Source organism: Mobula birostris, chromosome 7 (assembly GCF_030028105.1).
Source record: "Mobula birostris isolate sMobBir1 chromosome 7, sMobBir1.hap1, whole genome shotgun sequence".
NCBI classification, from domain to species: Eukaryota; Metazoa; Chordata; class Chondrichthyes; order Myliobatiformes; family Myliobatidae; genus Mobula; species Mobula birostris.
This window is the reverse complement of record NC_092376.1, coordinates 142,422,977-142,444,753: the sequence shown is the minus strand read 5'-3', so window position 1 is coordinate 142,444,753 and position 21,777 is coordinate 142,422,977. Positions and strand designations below refer to the sequence as shown.

Here is a 21,777-nt window from a genome sequence, read left to right as displayed (position 1 = left end):
AGGCCACACTCGGGCTGGTGGAATAACACCTCATATTCCATCTGAGTAGCCTTCAAACTGATGCATGATCACTGATTTCTCTAACTTCTGGTAATGTCTTTCTCTTCCCCCTTTTCTCTTTTTCCATTCCACATTCTGGTTCTCCTCTCACTCCTTCCCTCTGGTGCCCCTCCTTCCCTTTCTTCCCTGGTGTACTGTCTCTCCTATGAGGTTCCTGCTTCAGCCCTTTACCTCTTTCACCTATCACCTCCTAGCTTCTTACTTCACATCCCCTATACTACCCATCCACCTTCCCTCTCACCTGGTTTTATCAATTGCCATTTTGTACTCCTTCCTCTACTCCACCTTCTTATTCTAGATTCTTCCCCCTTCCTTTCCAGCCCTGATAAAGGGTCTCTGCCTGAAATGTTGACTGTTTATTCCTCTGTGAACATGCTCCATGACCTGATGAGTTCCTCCAGCATTTTGTGTGTGCTGTGCACTTATTTGTTGCTATTCCCTTGCTGCCCTTAAATGTGGAAGTGACTCATGGCCTTGCACTGTTGCTGTGCTTCTGGTAAATACTCTGGTAGATTCATTAGGAAAGGCAAATAAAAATAAGGCTGGGGCCATCGTTGGAGTGGGCCAGTGTTAGACTGGGAAGGCTTTGGCTCATCAAGCTTGGGTGAGGTAAGTTTCTTCTTTATTCTTCATTCCTCATCTGTTAATGCGTAGTTAGAGCAGTGAGAATGACTCCAGGGCAATGTAATGTTCTTTGTGTAAGACGTGGGAATTCTGGAAAACCTGCAGCCTACCAGATAACTACATCTGCACCAGGTGCTCCAAGCTGCAGCTCCCCAGGGAACTGGGGCTGCAGCTTAATGATCTTTGGTTCATATGGGACATTGAGGAAGTGATAGATAGCTACAGGGAAGTAGTAACCCTTAAGTTGCAGAATGCAGGCAATTGGGTGACTGGCAGGGGAAGGAAGGGAAATGGGCAACCAGTACAGAGTACACCCCTGGCCATTCCCCTCAATAAGTATACCGTTGTGGATACTGTTGAGGTAGGCAACCCACTGAGGGGAGGTGGATGAGCTGCTGAGGGGGTCCACAATGACTGTTTCTCTGGCACTGAGTCTGGCATTCTGGCTCAGAAAAGAAGAGAGGTGTAGAGCACTGACGTAGTGATAGGAGATTCCATAGTTAAAGGAACAGAGACGAGATTCTGTGGATGCGATAGGGACACCCAATGATAAGTTGCCTTCCGGGTTCCAGGCTTAGGGGTGTCTCATATTGGGTCCATGGCATTCCAGGGGAGGGGAGGGGGAGCAGCCAGAAGTCCTGGTACATTTGGCACTAGTGACATATGTAGAAAAAGTGAGGAGGTCCTGAATTTTAGGGAGTTGAGTAGAAAGCTGAAAAGCAGGATCACCAGATTTGTAATCTGTGGTTTGTTGTCTATGCCTCGCTCCTGAGAGTAAGAATAGGAGCATTTGGTAGATAAATGTGTAGCTGAGGGGGCAGGGATTCAGACTTACAGATCTCTGGGATTTCTTTGGGGGAAGGTACGACCTGTACAAGAGGGAAAAGTTATACCTGAACCTGAGGGGGACCAATATCCTTGTGGGCTGGTTTGCTGGAGCTGTTGGAGAGGGTTTAAACTAATTTGGCAGGGGGTTGGGAACCAGAATGATATGGTTGAGGGTGGGGCAGTTGCTTTACAAGCAGACAGTGTGTAGTGAGAGGCTTTTAACAAGGACAGGCTGATGATAGGCAGACTTGCAGTCAGCGCGATGAGTTGCAATGTAAAAGGGGGACAAAATTGAAAAGGATGACAAATTTCCAGTGTTATATTTGAATGCAGGCAGTAGATGGAATAATGTACAGTGGTGTTTGAATGTTTGTGAACCCTGTAGAGTTTTCTCTACTTCTGCATAAATATGACTTAAAACATAAAGATCTGATCACTTGGTCCTAAAACTAGATAAAGGGAACCCAACTAAATAACACAAAAAAACATTATACATGGTCAATTATTTATTGAGAATAATGATCTCCAATATTTGATATATTGTTGGGAAGAAGTATGTGAATGTTTCGCTTTAAGTAACTGGTGTGACCCCTGTGTGGTCAGCAATAACTTCAACCGAATATTTACAGTAACTGTTGATCAGTCCTGCACATCAGCTGGGAGGAATTTTAGGCCATTCCTCTTTACAAAACTGCTTCAATTCTGAGACGTTGGTGGGCTTCCTTGCATGAACTGCTTGCTTTAGTTCCTCCCACAACATTTCTGTGGGATTAAGGTCAGGACTTTGACTTGGTCATTCCAAAATGTGAAATTTCTTCTGCTTTAGCCATTCTTTGAGTTTAGAGTCATTGTCTTGCTGCATGACCCATTTTCTCTTGAGCTTCAGTTCATGGATGGATACCCTGACATTTTCCTGTAGAATTTGCTGGTAAAATTCAGAATTCATAGATCCATCAATGATGGCAAGCCATCCTGGTCCCGAGCCAGCAAAGCAAGCCCAAATCATGACGTTCCCACCTCCATGTTTCACAGATGGGATGAGGCTCTTATGCTGGAATGCAGAGTTTGCTTTTCACCAAACAATGCTTCTCATTTAAGCAAAAAGTTATATCTTGGACTCATCGATCCATAGACCATTCTTCAATAGCCTTCTGGCTTATCCACGTGGTCTTTAGCAAACTTTACACAGGCAGCATTGTTCTTGGAGAGTACTGGCTTTTTCCTTGCAATCTTGCCATTGTTGTCAAGTGTTTGCCTGATGGTAGGCTCATGAACACTGACACTAGCCAATGCAAGAGAGGCCTGTAGCTCCTTAGATGTTATCCTGGGGTTCTGTGTGATTTCCTGAAATATTACATGCCTTGCTCTTGGAGTGATTTTGTTGGTCGACCACTCCTGGGGAGAGTAACAACTGTATTGAATTTCCTTCATTTGTACACCATCCATCCGACTATGGATTGGTAAAGCCCAAACTCTTTAAAAATGGTTTTCACCAGCCTGGTGAGCATCAACAACTTTTTTTGAGATCCTCAGAAATCTCCCTTGATTGAGGCATGGTGTACTTCCAAAAACCTGTGGTGAAGATCAGACTTTGATAGTGAAGCCCCAGGTTTATGTTCTTAAAATAGGGCAGGGCCTCCCACACACACACATCTGATTGTCATCCCATTGATTGAAGCATCTGACTCTTAATTTCTCCTTTAAATGAACTGATAATCCTAGAGGTTCACATACCTTTTCCAACAAATACATGCAATATTGGATCATTTTTCTCATAAATGAACGAGTATAATGTTATTTAATTGGGTTCTCTATCTAGTTTTGGGCCATGCGTGAAAATCTAATCACATCTTAGGTCATATTTATGCAGAAATAAGGAAAATTCTAAAGCTTCACAAACTTTCTAGCACCACTGTAAATGAACCTGTAGCACAGAGACTGGCAGGTATGACATTGTGGGTATCACTGAGTCAAGGGTAAGGGATGATTATAACTGGGAGTTTAGCATCCAAGGAGACGCATTTTATCGAAAGGACAGGAAGTAGGCAGAGGGGGTGGGGTGGCTCTGCTGGTTTAAAAAAAAAATAGAATCATATCCTTGGGGGTGAAATAAGATTGGAAGATGTAGGATCATGTGGATAGAGCTAACGAAGTGCAAAGGTAAAAAGTGCCTGATAGGAGTTATAAACAGTAGCAAAGATGAGGGCTGCAAATTACAACAGGAGACAGAAAAAGCATGTCAAAAGGGTAATGTTACTATATTCATGGGGGGGGGGATTTCAATATGCAAGTAGATTGGGGAAAATCAGGTTGGTGCTGGATCCCAAGACAGGGTATTTATAGAATGCCTCTGAGATGGCTTTTTAGAGCAGCTCATGGTTGAGCCGACTAGGGGATGAACTTATCAGAATTAGGTGTTGTGCAATGAACTGGAATTGATGAGGTTAAAATAAAGGGTCCCTTGGGGGATAATGATCATAAAATGATAGAATTCACCCTGCAATTTGAGGAGAATCTAAAGTCAGATATTTCAGTTTTACAGTGGAGTAAAGGGAATTACAGAGGCATGAGAGAAGAGCTGGCCAAAATTGATTGGAAAAGAACACAAGCAGGGATGACAGCAGAGCAGCAATGGCTGGAATTTCTGGGAGCAATTTGGAAGGCACAGAGTAGATACATACCAAAGAAGTAGTAGTATTCTAAAGGCAGTATGGTGCAACCTTGGCTGACGAGGAAAGTCAAAGCCAAAGAAAGGCATGTAATAAGGCAAAAATTAGTGGGAAGTTGGAGGGGGAGCTTTTAAAAACCAACATACGGCAATTTTAAAAAGTCAAAGGAGAAAGTAATGGAATAGGAATTAAAAGAGGATACCAAAAGTTTCTTCAGATATATAAAGCGTAAAAGAGGGGTGAGAGTTGATATCGGACAACTGGAAAATGATGCTGGGAAGGTAATAATGGAAAACAAGGAAATGGCAGACAAACTGAATAGGTAATTTGTATCTGTATGCCGGAAGTTCAAGAGTGTCAGCAGGCAGAAGTGAGTGAAGTTGCCATTACTAGAGAGATAGAAAAGGTGCTTGAGAAGCTGAAAGGTTTGAAGGTAGGTAAATCACCTGGTCCAGATGGTGTGCACACCACCGTTCTGAAGGAGGTTGCTAAGGAGGTTGTGGAGGCATTAGTAATGAACTTACAAGAATTAGTGGGGCTGCAAATGTCACTCCATACTTTAAGAAGGGGGAGAGGCAGAAGAAAGCAAATTATAGGTCAGTTAGTCTGACCTCAGTGGTTGGGAAAATGTTGGAGTTGATTGTTAAGGATGAAGTTTCGGGGTACTTGGAAGCACAACTTAACAACTTAAAATAAGACCATAGACCATAAGACAAAGGAGCAGAAGTCGGCCATTCGGCCCATTGAGTCTGCTCTGCCATTTTATCATGAGCTGATCCATTCTCCCATTTAGTCCCACTGCCCCACCTTCTCACCATAACCTTTGATGCCCTGGCTACTCAAATACCTATCAATCTCTGCCTTAAATACACCCAATGACTTGGCCTCCACTGTTGCCCGTGGCAGCAAATTCCATAGATTCACCACCCTCTGACTAAAAACATTTCTTCGCATCTCTGTTCTGAATGGGCGCCCTTCAATCCTTAGGTCATGCCCTCTTGTACTACACTCCCCCACCATGGGAAACAATTTTGCCACATCCACTCTTTCCATGCCTTTTAACATTTGAAATGTTTCTATGAGGTCTCCCCTCATTCTTCTGAACTCCAAGGATTACAGTCCAAGAGCGGACAAACGTTCCTCATATGTTAAGCCTCTCATTCCCGGAATCATTCTAGTGAATCTTCTCTGAACCCTCTCCAACGTCAGCACATCCTTTCTTAAATAAGGAGCCCAAAACTGCCCACAGTACTCCAAGTGAGATCTTACCAGTGCCTTATAGAGCCTTGACATCATATCCCTGCTCCTATACTCTATTCCTCTGGAAATGAATGCCAACATTGCATTCGCCTTCTTCACCACTGACTCAACCTGGAGGTTAACCTTAAGGGTATCCTGCACGAGGACTCCCAAGTCCTGTTGCATCTCAGAACTTTGAATTCTCTCCCCATTTAAATAATAATCTGCCCGTTTATTTCTGCCAATGTGCATAATCATACACTTTCCAACATTGTATTTCATTTGCCACTTCTTTGCCCATTCTCCCAGTCAATCCAATTCTCTCTGCAGACTCTCTGTTTCCTCAGCACTACGGGCCCCTCCACCTATATTTTAGATTTTGAGGGCTATTGAGGATTATTTTATTGTCATTTAGTAATGCATGCATTAAGAAATGATACATTATTCCTCCAGTGTGATATCACAAAACATAGGACAGACCAAGACTGAAAAAACTAACAAAACCACGTAATTATAACATATAGTTACAACGGTGCAACAATACCATAACTTGATGAAGAACAGACTGTGGGACAGTAAGAAGTTCAAAGTCTCTCGGATGTCCCACATCTCACGCAGACGGGAGAAGGAAGAAAACTCTCCCTGCCATGCCCGACCACAGTCTGACTCTGAGTTGTCCGAAAACTTCGAGCCTCCGACACCGAGTACTGAGCACCATCTCTATCTGAACAATTCGACCTCAATCTCGGTCGCCAGCAGCAGGCAAAGCTGGGGATTTTGGGGCCTTCCCTCTGGAAGATTCTCGATGGCGCAGTAGCAACGGCAGCGAATGGGAGTTTCAGAAATTTCTCCAGATGTTCCTCTGTGCTTTCACGTCTGCCTCCATCAAATCAGAATTGTTCATGGCCCCTATTTAACAGAGACGATATCATTTGTATCATCAGCAAACTTAGCCACAAAGCCATTGATTCCATAATCCAAATTGTTGATGTACAACGTGAAAAGAAGCGGCCCCAACACAGACCCCTGTAGAACACCACTGGTAACCGGCAGCCAACCAGAATAGGATCCCTTTATTCCCACACTCTGTTTCCTGCCAGTCAGCCTACACTCTATCCACGTATGTAACTTTCCCGTAATTCCATGGGCTCTTATCTTGTTAAGCATCCTCAAGTGTGGCACCTTGTCAAAGGCCTTCTGAAAATCCAAATATACAACGTCCACTATATCTCCCTTGTTTAGCCTACTTGTAATTTCCTCAAAAAATTGCGATACGTTTGTCAGGCAGGATTTTCCTTTAAGGAATCCATGCTGAGTTCTGCCTATCTTGTCATATGCCTCCAGGTATTCCGTAACCTCATCCTTGACAATCAACTCCAACGACTTCCCAACCACTGATGTCAAGCTAACAGGTCTATAATTTCCTTTTTGCTTCCTTGTCCCCTTCTTAAATAGCGGAGTGACATTTGCAATCTTCCAGTCCTCCGGAACCATGTCAGAATCTATTGACTTTTAAAAGATCATTGCTAATGCCTCCGCAATCTCCACAGCTACTTCCTTCAGAACACGAGGGTGCATTCCATCTGGTCCAGGAGATTTATCTACCCTTAGACTGTTCAGCTTCCTGAGTACTTCTGTCATAATTGTGACTGCGCACACTTCTCTTCCCTTGAGTGTCCAGTATACTGCTGATGTCTTCCTCAGTGAAGACTGATGCAAAATACTCGTTCAGTTCCTCCATCATCTCCTTATCTCCCATTACAATTTCTCCAGCATTATTTTCTATCGGTCTTGTATCTACTCTCACCTGTCTTTTATATACTTGAAAAAGTTTTTAGTATCCTCTTTGATAGTATTTGCTAGCTTCCTTTCATAGTTCATCTTTTCCCTCTTAATGACCTTCTTAGTTTCCTTTTGTAAGCTTTTAAAAACTTCCCAATCCTCCGTCTTCCCATTAATTTTTGCTTCCTTGTATGCCCTCTCCTTTGCTTTAACTTCGGCTTTGACTTCTCTTGTCAGCCACAGTTGCATCCTTTTTCCATTTGAAAATTTCTTCTTCTTTGGAATATATCTGTCTTGCACCTTCCTCACTTCTCGCATAAACTCCAGCCACTGCTGCTCTGCCGTCCTTCTCGCCAGTGTCCCTTTCCAGTCAACTCTGGCCAGTTCTCCTCTCATGCCACTGTAATTTCCTTCACTCCACTGAAATACCGACACATTGGATTTCAGCTTCTCATTCTCAAACTTCACAGTGAACTCAATCATGTTGTGATCACTGCACACCTGCCCCCCCCCCCCCCCCCAAGAGTTCCTTCACCTCAATCTCTGTAATTACCTCTGGTTCATTACACAACACCCAATCCAATACAGCTGATCCCCTAGTGGGCTCAACAACCAGCTGTTCTAAAAAGCCATCTCGCAGACATTCTACAAATTCTCTCTCTTGAGATCCAGTGCTGACCTGATTTTCCCATTCCACTCACGTAACGCTGCCCTTCTGACAAGCCTTTTCTATTTCCTGTTGTAATTTGTAGTCCACATCCCTGCAGCTGTTTGGAGGCCTATAAATAACTGCCATCAGGGTCCTTTTACCCCTGCAATTTCTTGGCTCAACCCATAAAGATTCTGCACCTTCCGATCCTATATCACCTCTTTCTAATGACTTAGTATCATTTCTTACCAATAAAGCCATGCCACCTCCTCTGCCTATCCTTCCGATACACCATGTATCCTTGGACGTACAGCTCCCAGAGATATGCATCCTTCAGCCACATCTCAGTGATGGCCACAATATCATACCTGCCAATCTAGCTGTATGACAAGGTCATCCACCTTATTCCTTATGCTGCATGCATTTAAGTATAACACCTTAAGACCAGTATTTGGTACTTTTTGCTTTAATTGCACTGCAACTCATCCCAATGGCTGCAAATTTGCCCCATCACCTGCCTGTCCTTCCTGACATCTTTACTGCTCACTATCTTAGATTTATTTCTGTTTTCCCCCTCCTCTGCTCTATCACTCCAGTTCCCATCCCCCTGCCAAATTAGTTTAAACCTCCCTAACTAGATGGAAGTCAGCATGGTTTTCTTAAGGGAAAATCTTGCCTGACAAATCTATTGGAATTCTTTAAAGAGATAACAAGCAGGATAGAAGAAGAATTGGTGGATTTTCAGAAGGCCTTTGACAAGGTTTTGCACATGAGTCTGCTTAACAAATTAAGAGCCCATGGTATTAGAGGAAAGATACTAGCATGGATAGAGCTGTAGCTGATTGGCAGGAGGCAAAGTGGGAATAAAGGGAGCCTTTTCTTCTTGGCTGCCAGTGTCAGGTTTGTGCCGTCTGTGCCACTTCTTTTTACATTTTATGCCAGTGACTTGGATGATGAAATTCATGGCTTTTTTGCCAAGTTTGTGGATGATACGAAGATGGCTGGAGGGGCAGGTAGTGTTGAGGGAGCAGGGAGTCTCAGAAGGACTTGGACTGATTGGGAGAAAGGGCAAAAAAAAGTGGCAGATGGAATAGAGTGTTGAGGTGTATGATCATGCACTTTGATAGGAGCAATAAAAGCACAGACTATTTTCTAAGTGGAGAGAAAATTAAAACATCTGAGGGACCTGGGAATCCTCGTGCAGGACTCCTTAAAGGTTAATTTGCAGGTTGAGTCTGTGGTGAGGAAGGCAAATGCAATATTGGTATTCATTTTGAGAAGACTAGAATATGAAAGCAAGGATGTAATGAAGAGGCTTTATAAAGCATTGATGATGCCTCATCTTGGAGTATTGTGAGCAGTTTCGGGCCCTTTATCTAAGAAAGGACATGCTAATGTTGGAGATGGTTCAAAGGATGTTCATGAAAATGATTCCAGGATTGAAAGGCTTATCACATGAGTGTTTGATTCTGGGCCTTTACTCACTGGAATTCAGAAGAATGAGGGGGATATCATTGAAACCTGTTGAATGTTGAAAGGCCTCGATAGAGGGGATGTGGAGAGGATGTTTCCTATGTTGGGGAATTCTCTGACCAGAGAGCACAGCCCAGAATAGAGGAATATGCCATTTAGAACAGAGATGAAGAATTTCTTTAGCCAGATGGTGGTGAATCTGTGGAATTGGTTGCAACAGAGGGCTGTGGGGGCCAAGGCATTGGGTATATTTAAGGCAGAGATTGATAAGTTCTTGATTATTCGGGGCATGAAGAGTTACCAGGAGAGGTAGGAGATTGAGGCTGAGAGAGAAATCGATCAGTCATGATGTAATAGTGGAACATACTCCATGGGCCAAATGGCCTAATTCTGCTCCTACATCTTATGGTCTTGTAGATAGTTCCTGAATTTAGACTGAACAACATGCAGTCAGTTTTGTTGTTGAGCCTGCTCTCTTTGTGTAGCTCACAGGTTTGATAAATGCACGCATCAATGAATACTGCAATGTATTACAGACATTGTTCTTTGTGAGGAAAGATATTTTTGTTAATGGAATTTTCATAGTTCAACTGCTTGGCTCGAGCAGGTTGGACCCTTTCAGTGTTAAGATTGATGTTTGGAGAACTGTCTCCTCTCATTTGTTGTTTAACTGTGCATCACCATGTCATCGGGACTAGATGGTTACTTGGGGATAAAAGAATTTGTAAAGATGGGAGATTCTGGAAAGACTGGTTAATGTGGATTTTAAAAAATCCAGACCAAAAGTCAACATGGTTCAGTGAATAAGTGAGTTTGTATTTAGAGCTTTAGATCAGTAATTAATTTTGGTTGCAAACAAATGTTTTCATTTCTGTATTTGTCAGTGCCTTTCAAATTTCCTGTTTTACATTGGCAAAATTGCCACTAATATTCAAAAAATCTGTTGAACTTTGTCATTTACTTTGTAAGTAGATTGATGATAAAACAAAATATTTATGTATACTGCTTACTCTGCTTCCAGAGAGCAAATTGAAAACCCACCCATGTCTGTGTATCTGGTCTTTTTCCTCCCACTGTGCAGCTCCTTTTGTCTTGACTCTTAAGGCAGAGTTTTCACCTGCTGTCTTGGAAGAGTTTGTTTGAAACTTGAAAAGTATCCTTGATCATGTACTTATCTCCTGCTGGTTTGATAAGTCTCCCACACCTACTTTTCCTATTATTTTGCCTGATTAGTGGCAAACCATGATAGTTTTTTTTTTGCAAACACGAGGAATTCTGCAGATGCTGGAAATTCAAGCAACACACATGAAAGTTGCTGGTGAACGCAGCAGGCCAGGCAGCATCTCTAAGAAGAGGTACAGTTGACGTTTCAGGCCGAGACAGAGACTCTGTCCGCCAGAGAAAGCAGGATCTCCCAGTGGCCACATATTTTAATTCCATATCCCATTCCTATTCTGACATGTCTATCCACTGTCCTCTACTGTAAAGATGAAGCCACACTTAGGTTGGAGGAACAACACCTTATATTCCGTCTGGGTAGCCTCCAACCTGATGGCATGAACATTGACTTCTCTAACTTCCGCTAATGCCCCACCTCCCCCTCATACCCCATCTGTTATTTATTTTTGTACACACATTCTTTCTCACTCTCCTTTTTCTCCCTCTGACTATACCCCTTGCCCATCCTCTGGGTTCTCTCTCCCCCCCCCCCCTCCCCCGGTCTTTCTCCCCGGACCTCCTGTCCCACGATCCTCTCGTATCCCCTTTGCCAATCACCTGTCCAGCTCTTGGCTCCATCCCTCCCCCTCCTGTCTTCTATCATTTTGGATCTCCCCCTCCCCCTCCAACTTTCAAATCTCTTACTAACTCTTCCTTCAGTTAGTCCTGACGAAGGGTCTCGGCCTGAAATGTCGACTGTACCTCTTCCTAGAGATGCTGCCTGGCCTGCTGCGTTCACCAACAACTTTGTGTGTCCCTAGTTTTTTTTCATTATGCTGGTACTGCAAAACAATTGACTGTTCACCTTTTCGTCAAAGAGAGGTGAATATGAAGATCAACTTGATCCCTTTTGGCAAGGCCCTAACAATAATTGTGCAGTTTAAGAGTATTGGTGATTTTTTTTTTTGTAACCACTCATCCTAATCTTTTATGACTAAGTTCATAGACTTCTATAATACAACCCTCAGATTAAGGCGACACGATAGTTGTAAAGAAGAGTAAATTGTCTCCATTTTGTATATTTGCAATGCAATTGTCCATTTTAATTCTGTGCACTCTGATTTTCCTATTAATACCAAAGTACCTCCTTATTAATCTGTTACACAAAACTTTAAGTAACACTGCTTTATTCACATCTAGAAACCCTAAGCAACAGATGTTTACCTTCCCCACTAAGGTAGATAGAAGGAAATATTTTAGTTTTACATAGTCATAGTCATACTTTATTGATCCCGGGGGAAATTGGTTTTCGTTACAGTTGCACCATAAATAATAAATAGTAATAGAACCATAAATAGTTAAATAGTAATATGTAAATTATGCCAGTAAATTGTGAAATAAGTCCAGGACCAGCCTATTGGCACGGTGTCTGACCCTCTAAGGGAGGAAGTGTAAAGTTTGATGGCCACAGGCAGGAATGACTTCCTATGATGCTCTGTGCTGCATGTTGGAGGAATGAGCCTCTGGCTGAATGTACTCCTGTGCCCACCCAGTACCTTATGTAGTGGATGGGAGACATTGACCAAGATGGCATGCAACTTAGACAGCATCCTCTTTTCAGATACCACCGTGAGAGAGTCCAGTTCCATCCCCACAACATCACTGGCCTTATGAATGAGTTTGTTGATTCTGTTGGTGTCTGCTACCCTCAGCCTGCTGCCCCAGCACAGAACAGCAAACAGATAACACCGGCTACCACAGACTCATAGAACATCCTCAGCATCGTCCGGCAGATGTTAAAGGACCGCAGTCTCCTCAGGAAATAGAGACGGCTCTGACCCTTCTTGTCGACAGCCTCAGTGTTCTTTGACCAGTCCAGTTTATTGTCAATTTGTATCCCCAGGTATTTGTAATCCTCCACCATGTCCACACTGACCCCCTGGATGGAAACAGGGGTCACCGGTACCTTAGCTCTCCTCAGGTCTACCACCAGCTCCTTAGTCTTTTTCACATTAAGCTGCAGATAATTACACACATTGTCTTTTAAAATAAACTGTGTAATCTTCATTTTTTCAGGGAGCTGCTATTGAATAATAACCTGTTACGGGTTCTACCATTTGAGCTTGGAAAATTGTTTCAATTACAGACCCTGGGTTTGAAAGGTAAGAGGATAAATGCAAAGTTAATCATATATTCTTTATAAATATTCGTTCCTTATTTTCCTCATCTGTATCCTTCATTCTGTGTTTCATCGATTGTCAGTATAGAATAAGCCCACTGTTGTTACTTGGCTTCTGGAATCTGCGAAATGATTGTTTTGAAAGTGTGAATAGTATGATTGTTGGCAGGCTACCTGATTGTATGGGTGAATGAACAAGATGGAATTGCATGAAAAGGCAGCCAAACCTGCTTATAAGAACATGAGGACCTAATGATGTAGACGTACAGTGCCTTGATTAGAGTGGAACCTTTTGTACTCAACAGTAAGTGGTATGTGTAGCGTAAATCTAAGACTGTGCATGAGAGGTGTAACACCATCTTTACTGTAAAGTGTGGTGGAGGTAGCATCATGCTATGGGATGGTTTTCAGCAGCAGGGACTGGAAATCTGATCAGGATTGATGGGAAGATGAATGCTGCTAAATATTGAGAGATCCTTGATTTTAAAACCTGCTTGCCTCTGCCAGAAAACTTAAACTGACTAGGAAGTTTGTCCTTCAGCAAGATAATGACCCAAAGCACACTGCCAGAGCAACCATGGAGTGGCTTCAGATGAAGAAAATTGATGTCCTTGACTGGCCCAGTCAGAGGCCTGATCTTAACCCATTTGAACATCTCTGGCAAAACCTTTCTGTCCACTGCCACCCCCCCCCCCCCCCCAACCAACCTGGGACAGATTGCAATTTTGCTAGGAGGAATGGGCAAATTTTGCTGTATCACATAGTGCAAAGCTTATGGAGACTTACACAGAAAGACTACTGGTTGTAATAGCTGCAAGAGGTGGTTCAACTAAGTGCTGAGCAGAGGGGGAGGATGAATACTTTTGAATTGCTGACGTTAGAGTTTTTGAATTTTTAATTCTTCATACTTCACAATTTTCCTTTTTCTTTTGCACTCTACTGTGAAAAAAGGAGCATGTGATTCACAAATAAAAACTCTTCAGTTAAATTGATCAAAATCCCTGGTCAATTCTATTATGGATGTTTTGATAAATACGTACAAGATCACGATTGTTTTAGATAAGTTAACAAGAAAGCAGCTGCTTCTATTAGCAGATGGTTCAGAAATAAACTGACAACCCAACAAAGCTTCCCTATTGCCTTTTTAGGAACATCCAAAATAGAATTGGCTTATTTATTTTAAATCCGACCTAAAACAACTCTTTCCCGCGGTATTTCTTGCAGCTGCTTTTAAGCAACTTTGGAACAGATCTACTTTTCATCAGTTTTTCAAAGTCAGTTGCAGACTTGTGAGAAAGATCAGAGTGCATGCTGAGTTGTTGCTGATTTCACATTCCAAAGAACCATGGGTTAGGGTCAGTAAGTTGTGGACATGCCATGTTGGCACTGAAGGATGGTGACAGACTGTCTCTAGCACATCCTGGACTGTGGTTATTGATGCAAATTATGTATTTCACTGTATGCTTCAATGTTTGTTTCTTTGTATGTGTGACAGATAAAGTTGATCTTTAATCTGCTGTCCCTTTGCATGCCCTTTCCTCATTTTGGTTATTTAAACAATAAGGAGCTGTCAATAACTGAATTGCATTCTAAGGATCAGAAACTTTATTCTGAAATATGTATTGAAATTTGGTACAGTTGTGTCAAAGATTCTGGGGAAAAAGCTACAGTAAAGGTCTCCTCTTGAATGCTAAAGGCAGTGGTCCCCAACCACCGGGCCGCAAAGCATGTGCTACCGGGCTGCAAGGAAACGATATGGTTTGGCGATATGAAACAATATGAGTCAACTGCACCTTTCCTCATTCCCTGTCATGTCTGCTGTTGAACTTGAATGCACGCGAGGTCATCAGTGACCCAAGATGCAAATGACCCAAGACATGGAAAAAAATGGGTCCGTGACCCATTTGTGAATGTCCCCAGTGAATCATCCATATCAGCGCGGGAAGATCATCAACTCCTTGAGCCTTACAAATGACGGTGGGCTGATAAGTATGTTTGACATAACATCTCTGCCAGCATTCTGGATCAAAGTCAAGGCTAAATATCTTGAGACAGCCATGAAAGCACTGAAAACATTGCTTCCATTTACAATGTATCTCTGCAATGAATGCAACGAAAACTAAATTGCGGAATAGACTGGACATAAGGAACCCCCTTCGAGTATCGCTGTCTCCCATCACCCCTTGATGGGACCGCCTTGTTGCAGGAAAACAAGCCCAGGGCCCCCACTGATTCAGCGATATTGGTGTGTTGCAATGATTTTATATGTTCATATGGGGAAAATGTGCGCTGTGTGTTCAATATCCAAACGTTACTTAAAATGTTATGCTATTGACTTATAATTGACTTATCACTATATTCATGCAAAGAAAATATGCGCTGTGTATTTAATATAAACTCATTAAATAAACCCTTTTAGAAATGAAATTGAGTGTCTTAGCTACTTACAAGTGATTTGTTGTTGACTTATCAGCTATATTCCAGTTGCGATTAACACCACCACCCCGCCCCCCCCCCCACCACCGCTATCGGCTGGTTTGCAAGAATATTGTCAATATTAAACCGGTCTGTGGTGCAAAAAAGTTGGGGACCTCTGGCTAAAGGGATAGAGCCTGTTTCTAGACTTTTTTTTGGTTGAGGAATGCCAGTAAAGAAAGAAATGAATGCCTTGCTCAAAAGTTAGTCTTGCACCTAAATAGAATAAAATCATAAGCAGAATGATACTTGCATTGTGAAGGGTTCAGAAATGTAAGGTTGTATCTTTAAAATATTTTAATGATGTTGTAATCTGGACAAAGTTGGACATTGCCCAGCAGATTACAAGTGGTAACTATGCTTTGTATTTGTTACTTGCAGTTGGGTAGGATAATAGTGCTCATTCTGATTTTGAAAATTGTATATCAATTGTACAGTTGCAAGAAAATGTTTTGTGAACCCTTTGGAATTACCTGGTTTTCTGCATTAATTACTCATAAATTGTGGTCTGACCTTCATCTAAGTCACAATCTGCCTAAACTAGTAACACAAACAATTGTACTACTTCTCATCAATATTGAGTACACCATTCAAGCAATCACAGTCCAGGGGTGTGAACCTCTGGGGTAATGTCTTCTACAAAAGCTATTTGGAGTCAACTGTTCCAATCAAAGAGATGAGATTGGAGGTGTGGCTGCCCTATGAAAAAGACACACGAAGTCAGGTTACTTTCAGAGGCTGCTCTTCTCAAGAAAGATCTGTTTAAGTGCACCATGCCTCAAAACAACTTTCAGAGGACCTTAGAAGAATTGTAGAGATGTATGATGCTGGAAAAGGCTACAAAAGCAGTTCTAAAGACTTGAGTGTTCATCAGTCCGCAGCAAGAGAGATTGTCTACAAATGGAAGAAACTTTTTTTTTATATTTTATTTAATTTTTTTAAAGAAGAAATATAAGGACTCAATTAATACATAATGAAAAAAATAGTTCAAATACATTAATAAGTCCGAGGGAAAAAAAACACCTATCCCAACACCATTTCCCCTCATTCGAAAAAAGGAAGGAAAAAAAAACATAAAAGACAGAGGAAAGAAAGAGAAGAAAAGAGAAAAAAAGAACGAGTAGGCATCCAGCTCTCAGTCAGTTTAAAATACAAATTAAAGAAACTAGCTTATAATAAGGGATATATTAATTTTTTAAAAATTAAAATAAATAAATTAAACAGTCGGGGCATTTAAGTAATCCAAATATGGTTGCCAATTCTCAATGAACATAGTGTATCCATTCCTAAGGTATGGAAGTAATCTTCTCAAGGGGCATACAACTTTGCATTTCTTTATTCCAACGATCAATATGTACAAGGGAATCGGATTTCCATGTTACCGCTATGCATTTCCTGGCCACTGACAATGCAATTTTAATAAATTTGGATTTATTCCTGGGGAGGTTAACTTTCAAAACTGCTAAATTCCCCAGAAGAAACAATTCTGGGTCTAGAGAGAAATCCATCCCCAAAATCTTCCCCAGTACTTCCCCCAAATCTATCCAAAAAGATCTGTTTCATGCATTGCCAGGTGGAATGCAAAAAGGTACCAACATCTATGCCACACCTGAAACACTTGTCAGAAATTTCTGGTTTATTTTTATGTATTTTTTTCAGGTGTGAGATACAACTGATGTAAAAAAAAATTAAAATGTATCATTCTGTATCTAGAGTTGATAAGAGTGGTAACACTATTCAAACATAGATGTGACCAACATTGATGATCAATTACAATGCCCAAATCCGACTCCCATCTCTCCTTCGATCTGTATATACCTAGCTTTGGGCATTGGTCCCGGAATAAAGAATACATATTAGAAATAAATTTAGTTGTGTTCCCCTTTCGAATTAGAACCTCCATGTCTGAGCGCCTTGGTAGGACCAGTGATGGATCGAAACAGTCCCTCAAAAAAGATCGTAATTGGAGATAGCAGAAGAGGGGTTATTAGATAAACTATATCTTTAAGTCCCTCAAAAGACATAAATTGCTTCTGCTGATTATAACAATCTTCAATGCGCCTGATACCGTGTTGATACCAGGTGACTAGAAATTTATTACCCAGAGTCATGGGTATTAATCTGTTCTGAGATAGAAGTGTCTTTGAGGATATTCCTTTTGTTTTAGACCCATAAATTGTTTAATTTTTTTCCCCAGTAGAGGATTATTTGTTTTCTTTTTAATTAATTTAGAATCCCATTTATATATAAATTTTTCTGCCATCTTTTCTCCTACCATATGTAAGCCAATTGTAACCCAAGAAGGAATAGTTGTCCTATCAAAAAAAAAAGCAATAAAACATGCTTGTGCAACTAAATAATATTTTTTTAAATCTGGTAATTTTAACCCTCCCAATTTATAGTCCCAGGTCAATTTTTCCATGGAGATTCTAGGTACTTTACCCGACCATAAAAATAAATGAATACATCCATTGAGAATCTTAAAAAAATTATTGGGTAATGGGATAGGTAAAGACTGAAAGAAATACTGAAGTCTTGGCATTATGTTCATTTTTATACAGTTTACCCTGCCCATCAGTGTGATGGGAAGGTTTATCCACCGATGTAGGTCCTCCTCAACATTCCGCAGCAAGGGGAGATAATTAGTTTATAAAGATCATCCAAGTTACGATTAAACTTAATCCCCAGATATTTCATGTTGAATTTAACCCATCTAAACTGAGTGCTATATTGATATTGGGCATAGTCTCCTTTACCTAAAGGTAAAATTTCACTTTTATTCCAATTTATTTTATATCCCGAGACTATACCGTAATTGTCCAGCAAGGCCCTAAGTCTTACCAAAGAGTGTGTCGGGTCAGCCAAATATACTAAAGTGTCATCAGCAAATAAATTAATTTTATATTCTTCCTGGGCCACTTTAAACCCCTTTATCTCTGGATCCCGTCTAATAGCCTCAGCCGATGGCTCTATTGCCAGAACAAATAGAACTGCAGATAGTGGGTAACCTTGTCTACTGGATCTATGTAGAGAGAAAACTGGTGAAATCTGCCCGTTCATAATTATTTTGACCTTAGACTGATGGTAAAGTGCTTTTATCCAATTTATGAATATTTGGCCTAGACCAAATTTTTCCGTTGTTTTAAATAAAAAGAAGTCCCATTCCAGTCTATCAAAGGCCTTTTCAGAATCTAAAGCCACTGCTACAGTTGGGGTCCACCTTCGTCCTAGCTAAATGTAATATAGTCAATAGTCTGCCAATATTATCAGATGATTGTCTATTTTTAATAAATCCTGTTTGATCGGATTTAATCAATTTTGGCAGATATTGAGCTAGTCTATTAGCCAATGCCTTTGCTATAATTTTATAGTCTGCATTTAAAAGTGAGATAGACCTATAAGGTGCTGGTTTTGGCGGATCCTTATCCTTCTTAAGAATTAACGTAATAATTGCTGTTGAAAAGGATTCCGGTGGAGTATGGGTCTCCTCAACCTGAGTCACAACCCTCATAAAAAGGGGCATTAATTGATCCTTAAATTCTCTATAAAATTCAGGGAGAAAACCATCATCTCCCGGCGATTTATTAGCCTGTAATAAGCCTAGGGCTCATTCAATTTCATCCCTAGAAAAAGGGGCATTCAATTCTTCCTGATCTTGTTGACTCAATTTGGGAGGCTGTAAATTAGACAAGAAATCATCAATTTTCAGTGAGTCATCCACTGATTCTGATTTGTATAGTTCCTAATAGAACTGCTTAAAAGTATCATTTATTTCTTTTGGCTTATATGAAATCTTACCTTCCCCTGTTTGAATCGCATTTATTGTTCTGGAGGTTTCTTCCACCCTCATTTGCCGAGATAATACTTTATGGGTTCTCTCTCCTAATTCATAATCTTGTTGTTTTGATTTTAGTATCATTTTTTCTATTCTATAGGTTTGTTTTGTGTTATACTCAAATTTTTTATTTATTAATTTTTTATAATTTTTCTGTTAAATTCTGACAATCTTTTTCTAATTGTGTTATTTTTTTCTCCAATTCATTTAATTCTGTTACATATTTATTTTTATAACCTGAACTTATCCAATTATCTGTCCTCTTAAGTATGCTTTTAATGTGTCCCATAATAAGAAATGACTGGTAGTAGAGGGTGAGTTTGTCTCACAGAACAATTCTATTTGAGCTCTAATAAAACTGCGAAACTCTGGTCTTTTCAACAGCAAAGGATTAAAACGCCGTTTATATAATGTCTTTTGTTTATCAGGCATTTCAATTGACAATTAAAGGTGAATAGTAGCCTAACGGCATATTCTGTTTGAATGATCCTACTTTCTAATTTAGCTGATATTAAAAATAAGTCAATTCTAGGTATCATATTGTTTTGAATAGAAAGAGTAGTCTCTTCCTTTGGATGCTGCCATCTCCAAGCATCTATTATATTCAAGTCCTTCATGAAGGCCAGGGTGGTTTTTGCTGCCCTCGTATTCATATCCTTGAGCAACTTTCAAAAAAATGTTTTGGATAAATTTCTCATTATCATAATTGGGGGCATATAAATTCAAGTGTCCAGGATTCTGAATATATTTGACAATTGACCATAATAAATCTCCCGGCGGATTTGTGGTAGTACCCTCCACCTTCACTGGCAAATTCTTCCCTATCATTACTGCCACTCCTCTGGCTTTAGAATTAAAGCAGGACGCTATTACTTGACCAACCCATCCTCTCTTTAATTTGTTATGTTCTGTCACTGTAAGATGAGTTTCTTGAAGAACGGTAATATCAAGATGATTTTTTTTTAAATATGCCAGTACCTTTTTCCTTTTTATTGGTCATTTATCCCATTAACATTAAGGCTTAAAAATTTAATTGCTCTATTCATAGTTAGATTTTATTAGTTGATAAATCCTGCCCACAGAAAAGTATAAATTAATCCCACTTCTTTGAGTGACTCTGAGATATTTGGTGCCATTCTCAATAGAGTATAGAAAATAGAAAGGAAACCAAAGAGGAAAGAAAATAAAACAAAAAAAAAGGGAGAAAAACCATCCCAATTGGCGCTCCAAGTCCACAGCGCCTTAACCCCTCTTACTGTGGGGTCCGATAAACATCGCACTAAAGATGGACATTCTTTAACATATAACATAATTAATCTTTTTTTAAAAAAAGAGACAAAAAAATTATCCACTCCCCCAATAACTCCTTAATTAAACACCTGTAAAAATAAATTATATTCCACACCCGTTATTACTAAATATCTAACAATCTATAATATTGAAAGTAAATATCATTAATATAGCAATATATCCGAATAAAGAATAGAATTCAAAGAAACTTCCTAAATATAACCCTAAATACTGTAACTTAATACTTATCCAGCATACCAAAAATTAAACATATCAAAAGATGACATCTATATAATCAAAACTATTCATACTAGTTGTAACAAAATTAGATGAACTATATGGTTCCTAAGTAGTATAATTCAAAAAGACTATCCATAATCAATATTTTAAATGGTAAGTCTTCATCCATAATCATACAGATTCGAAGTTCAAGATTATAATGTTGTTATAATTAATCTATATTAATAAAGAAAATCAAATAACTTTCTTCATATATTTTGACCAAGATACATCTTTCTAGGCCTCTTGTTCCAGAAGAATATTCTGAATCACAATGTCTCAGATATTTTTTGAATGAAGTTTATCGCCTCCTGGGGGTTAGTAAAAAATTTCCTCCCTCCATCCGACAGAGTAATTCTCAGCTTTGCTGGATATAATAAAGAATATTGAAGACCTTTATTCTTTAATAACCTCCTTGTTAAGTCATAGTCTTTCCTTTTTCTTAACAAGGCCACACTAACATCCGGAAAGAAGAATATCTTTCCACCTTCAAAATCTAGTAGCCCATTTCTCTCTCTAGCCTCAATTGCAGCAGCTCGTAATACTTTTTGCTTATCTTGATACTTCAAAAAGCGTTATAAATATAGAGCACGGCCTTTGCTCTGGAGATGGTTGGAGGATTAAAGTCCTCTGGGCCCTTTCTATAATTCTTCGTCAAAATACTTTTCCCCCCAGAAGTTTGGGGATCTATTCTTGAAAGAAAGTTACTGCGTCTCTTCCTTCCAATCCCTCTTTTAAACCCACAAACATGAGGAAATCTGCAGATGCTGGAATTTCAAGCAACACACATAAAAGTTGCTGGTGAACGCAGCAGGCCAGGCAGCATCTCTAGGAAGAGGTACAGTCAATGTTTCGGGCCGAGACGCTTCGTCAGGACTAACTGAAAGAAGAGATAGTAAGAGATTTGATAGGGGGAGGGGGAGATCCAAAATGATAGGAGAAGACAGGAGGGGGGAGAGATGGGGCCAAGAGTTGGACATTTGATTGGCAAAAGGGATATGAGAGGATCATGGGACAAGAGGCCCAGGGAGAAAGAAGGGGGGGGGGGGAACGCTCAGTCCGCCAGAGAAAGCAGGATCTTCCAGTGGCCACACATTTTAATTCCACATCCCATTCCCATTCTGATATGTCTGTCCACGGCCTCTTCTACTGTGAAGATGAAGCCATATTCAGGTTGGAGGAACAACACCTTATATTCCATCTGGGTAGCCTCCAATCTGATGGCATGAACCTTGAC

General features: G+C 40.4%; 1 protein-coding gene across 4 annotated transcripts in view; it reads left to right on the top strand.

Annotated features, from left to right (window-relative positions):
• Positions 1 to 21,777, top strand: part of LOC140200469 (CCR4-NOT transcription complex subunit 6-like) — a 79,065-nt gene that overhangs the window by 34,136 nt on the left and 23,152 nt on the right. For all 4 annotated transcript variants that reach the window (XM_072263824.1, XM_072263825.1, XM_072263826.1 and 1 more), the window contains exon 4: positions 12,559 to 12,644. In XM_072263824.1, the coding sequence (XP_072119925.1) occupies positions 12,559 to 12,644 (86 nt within the window). The remainder of the gene's footprint in view (positions 1 to 12,558; positions 12,645 to 21,777) is intronic.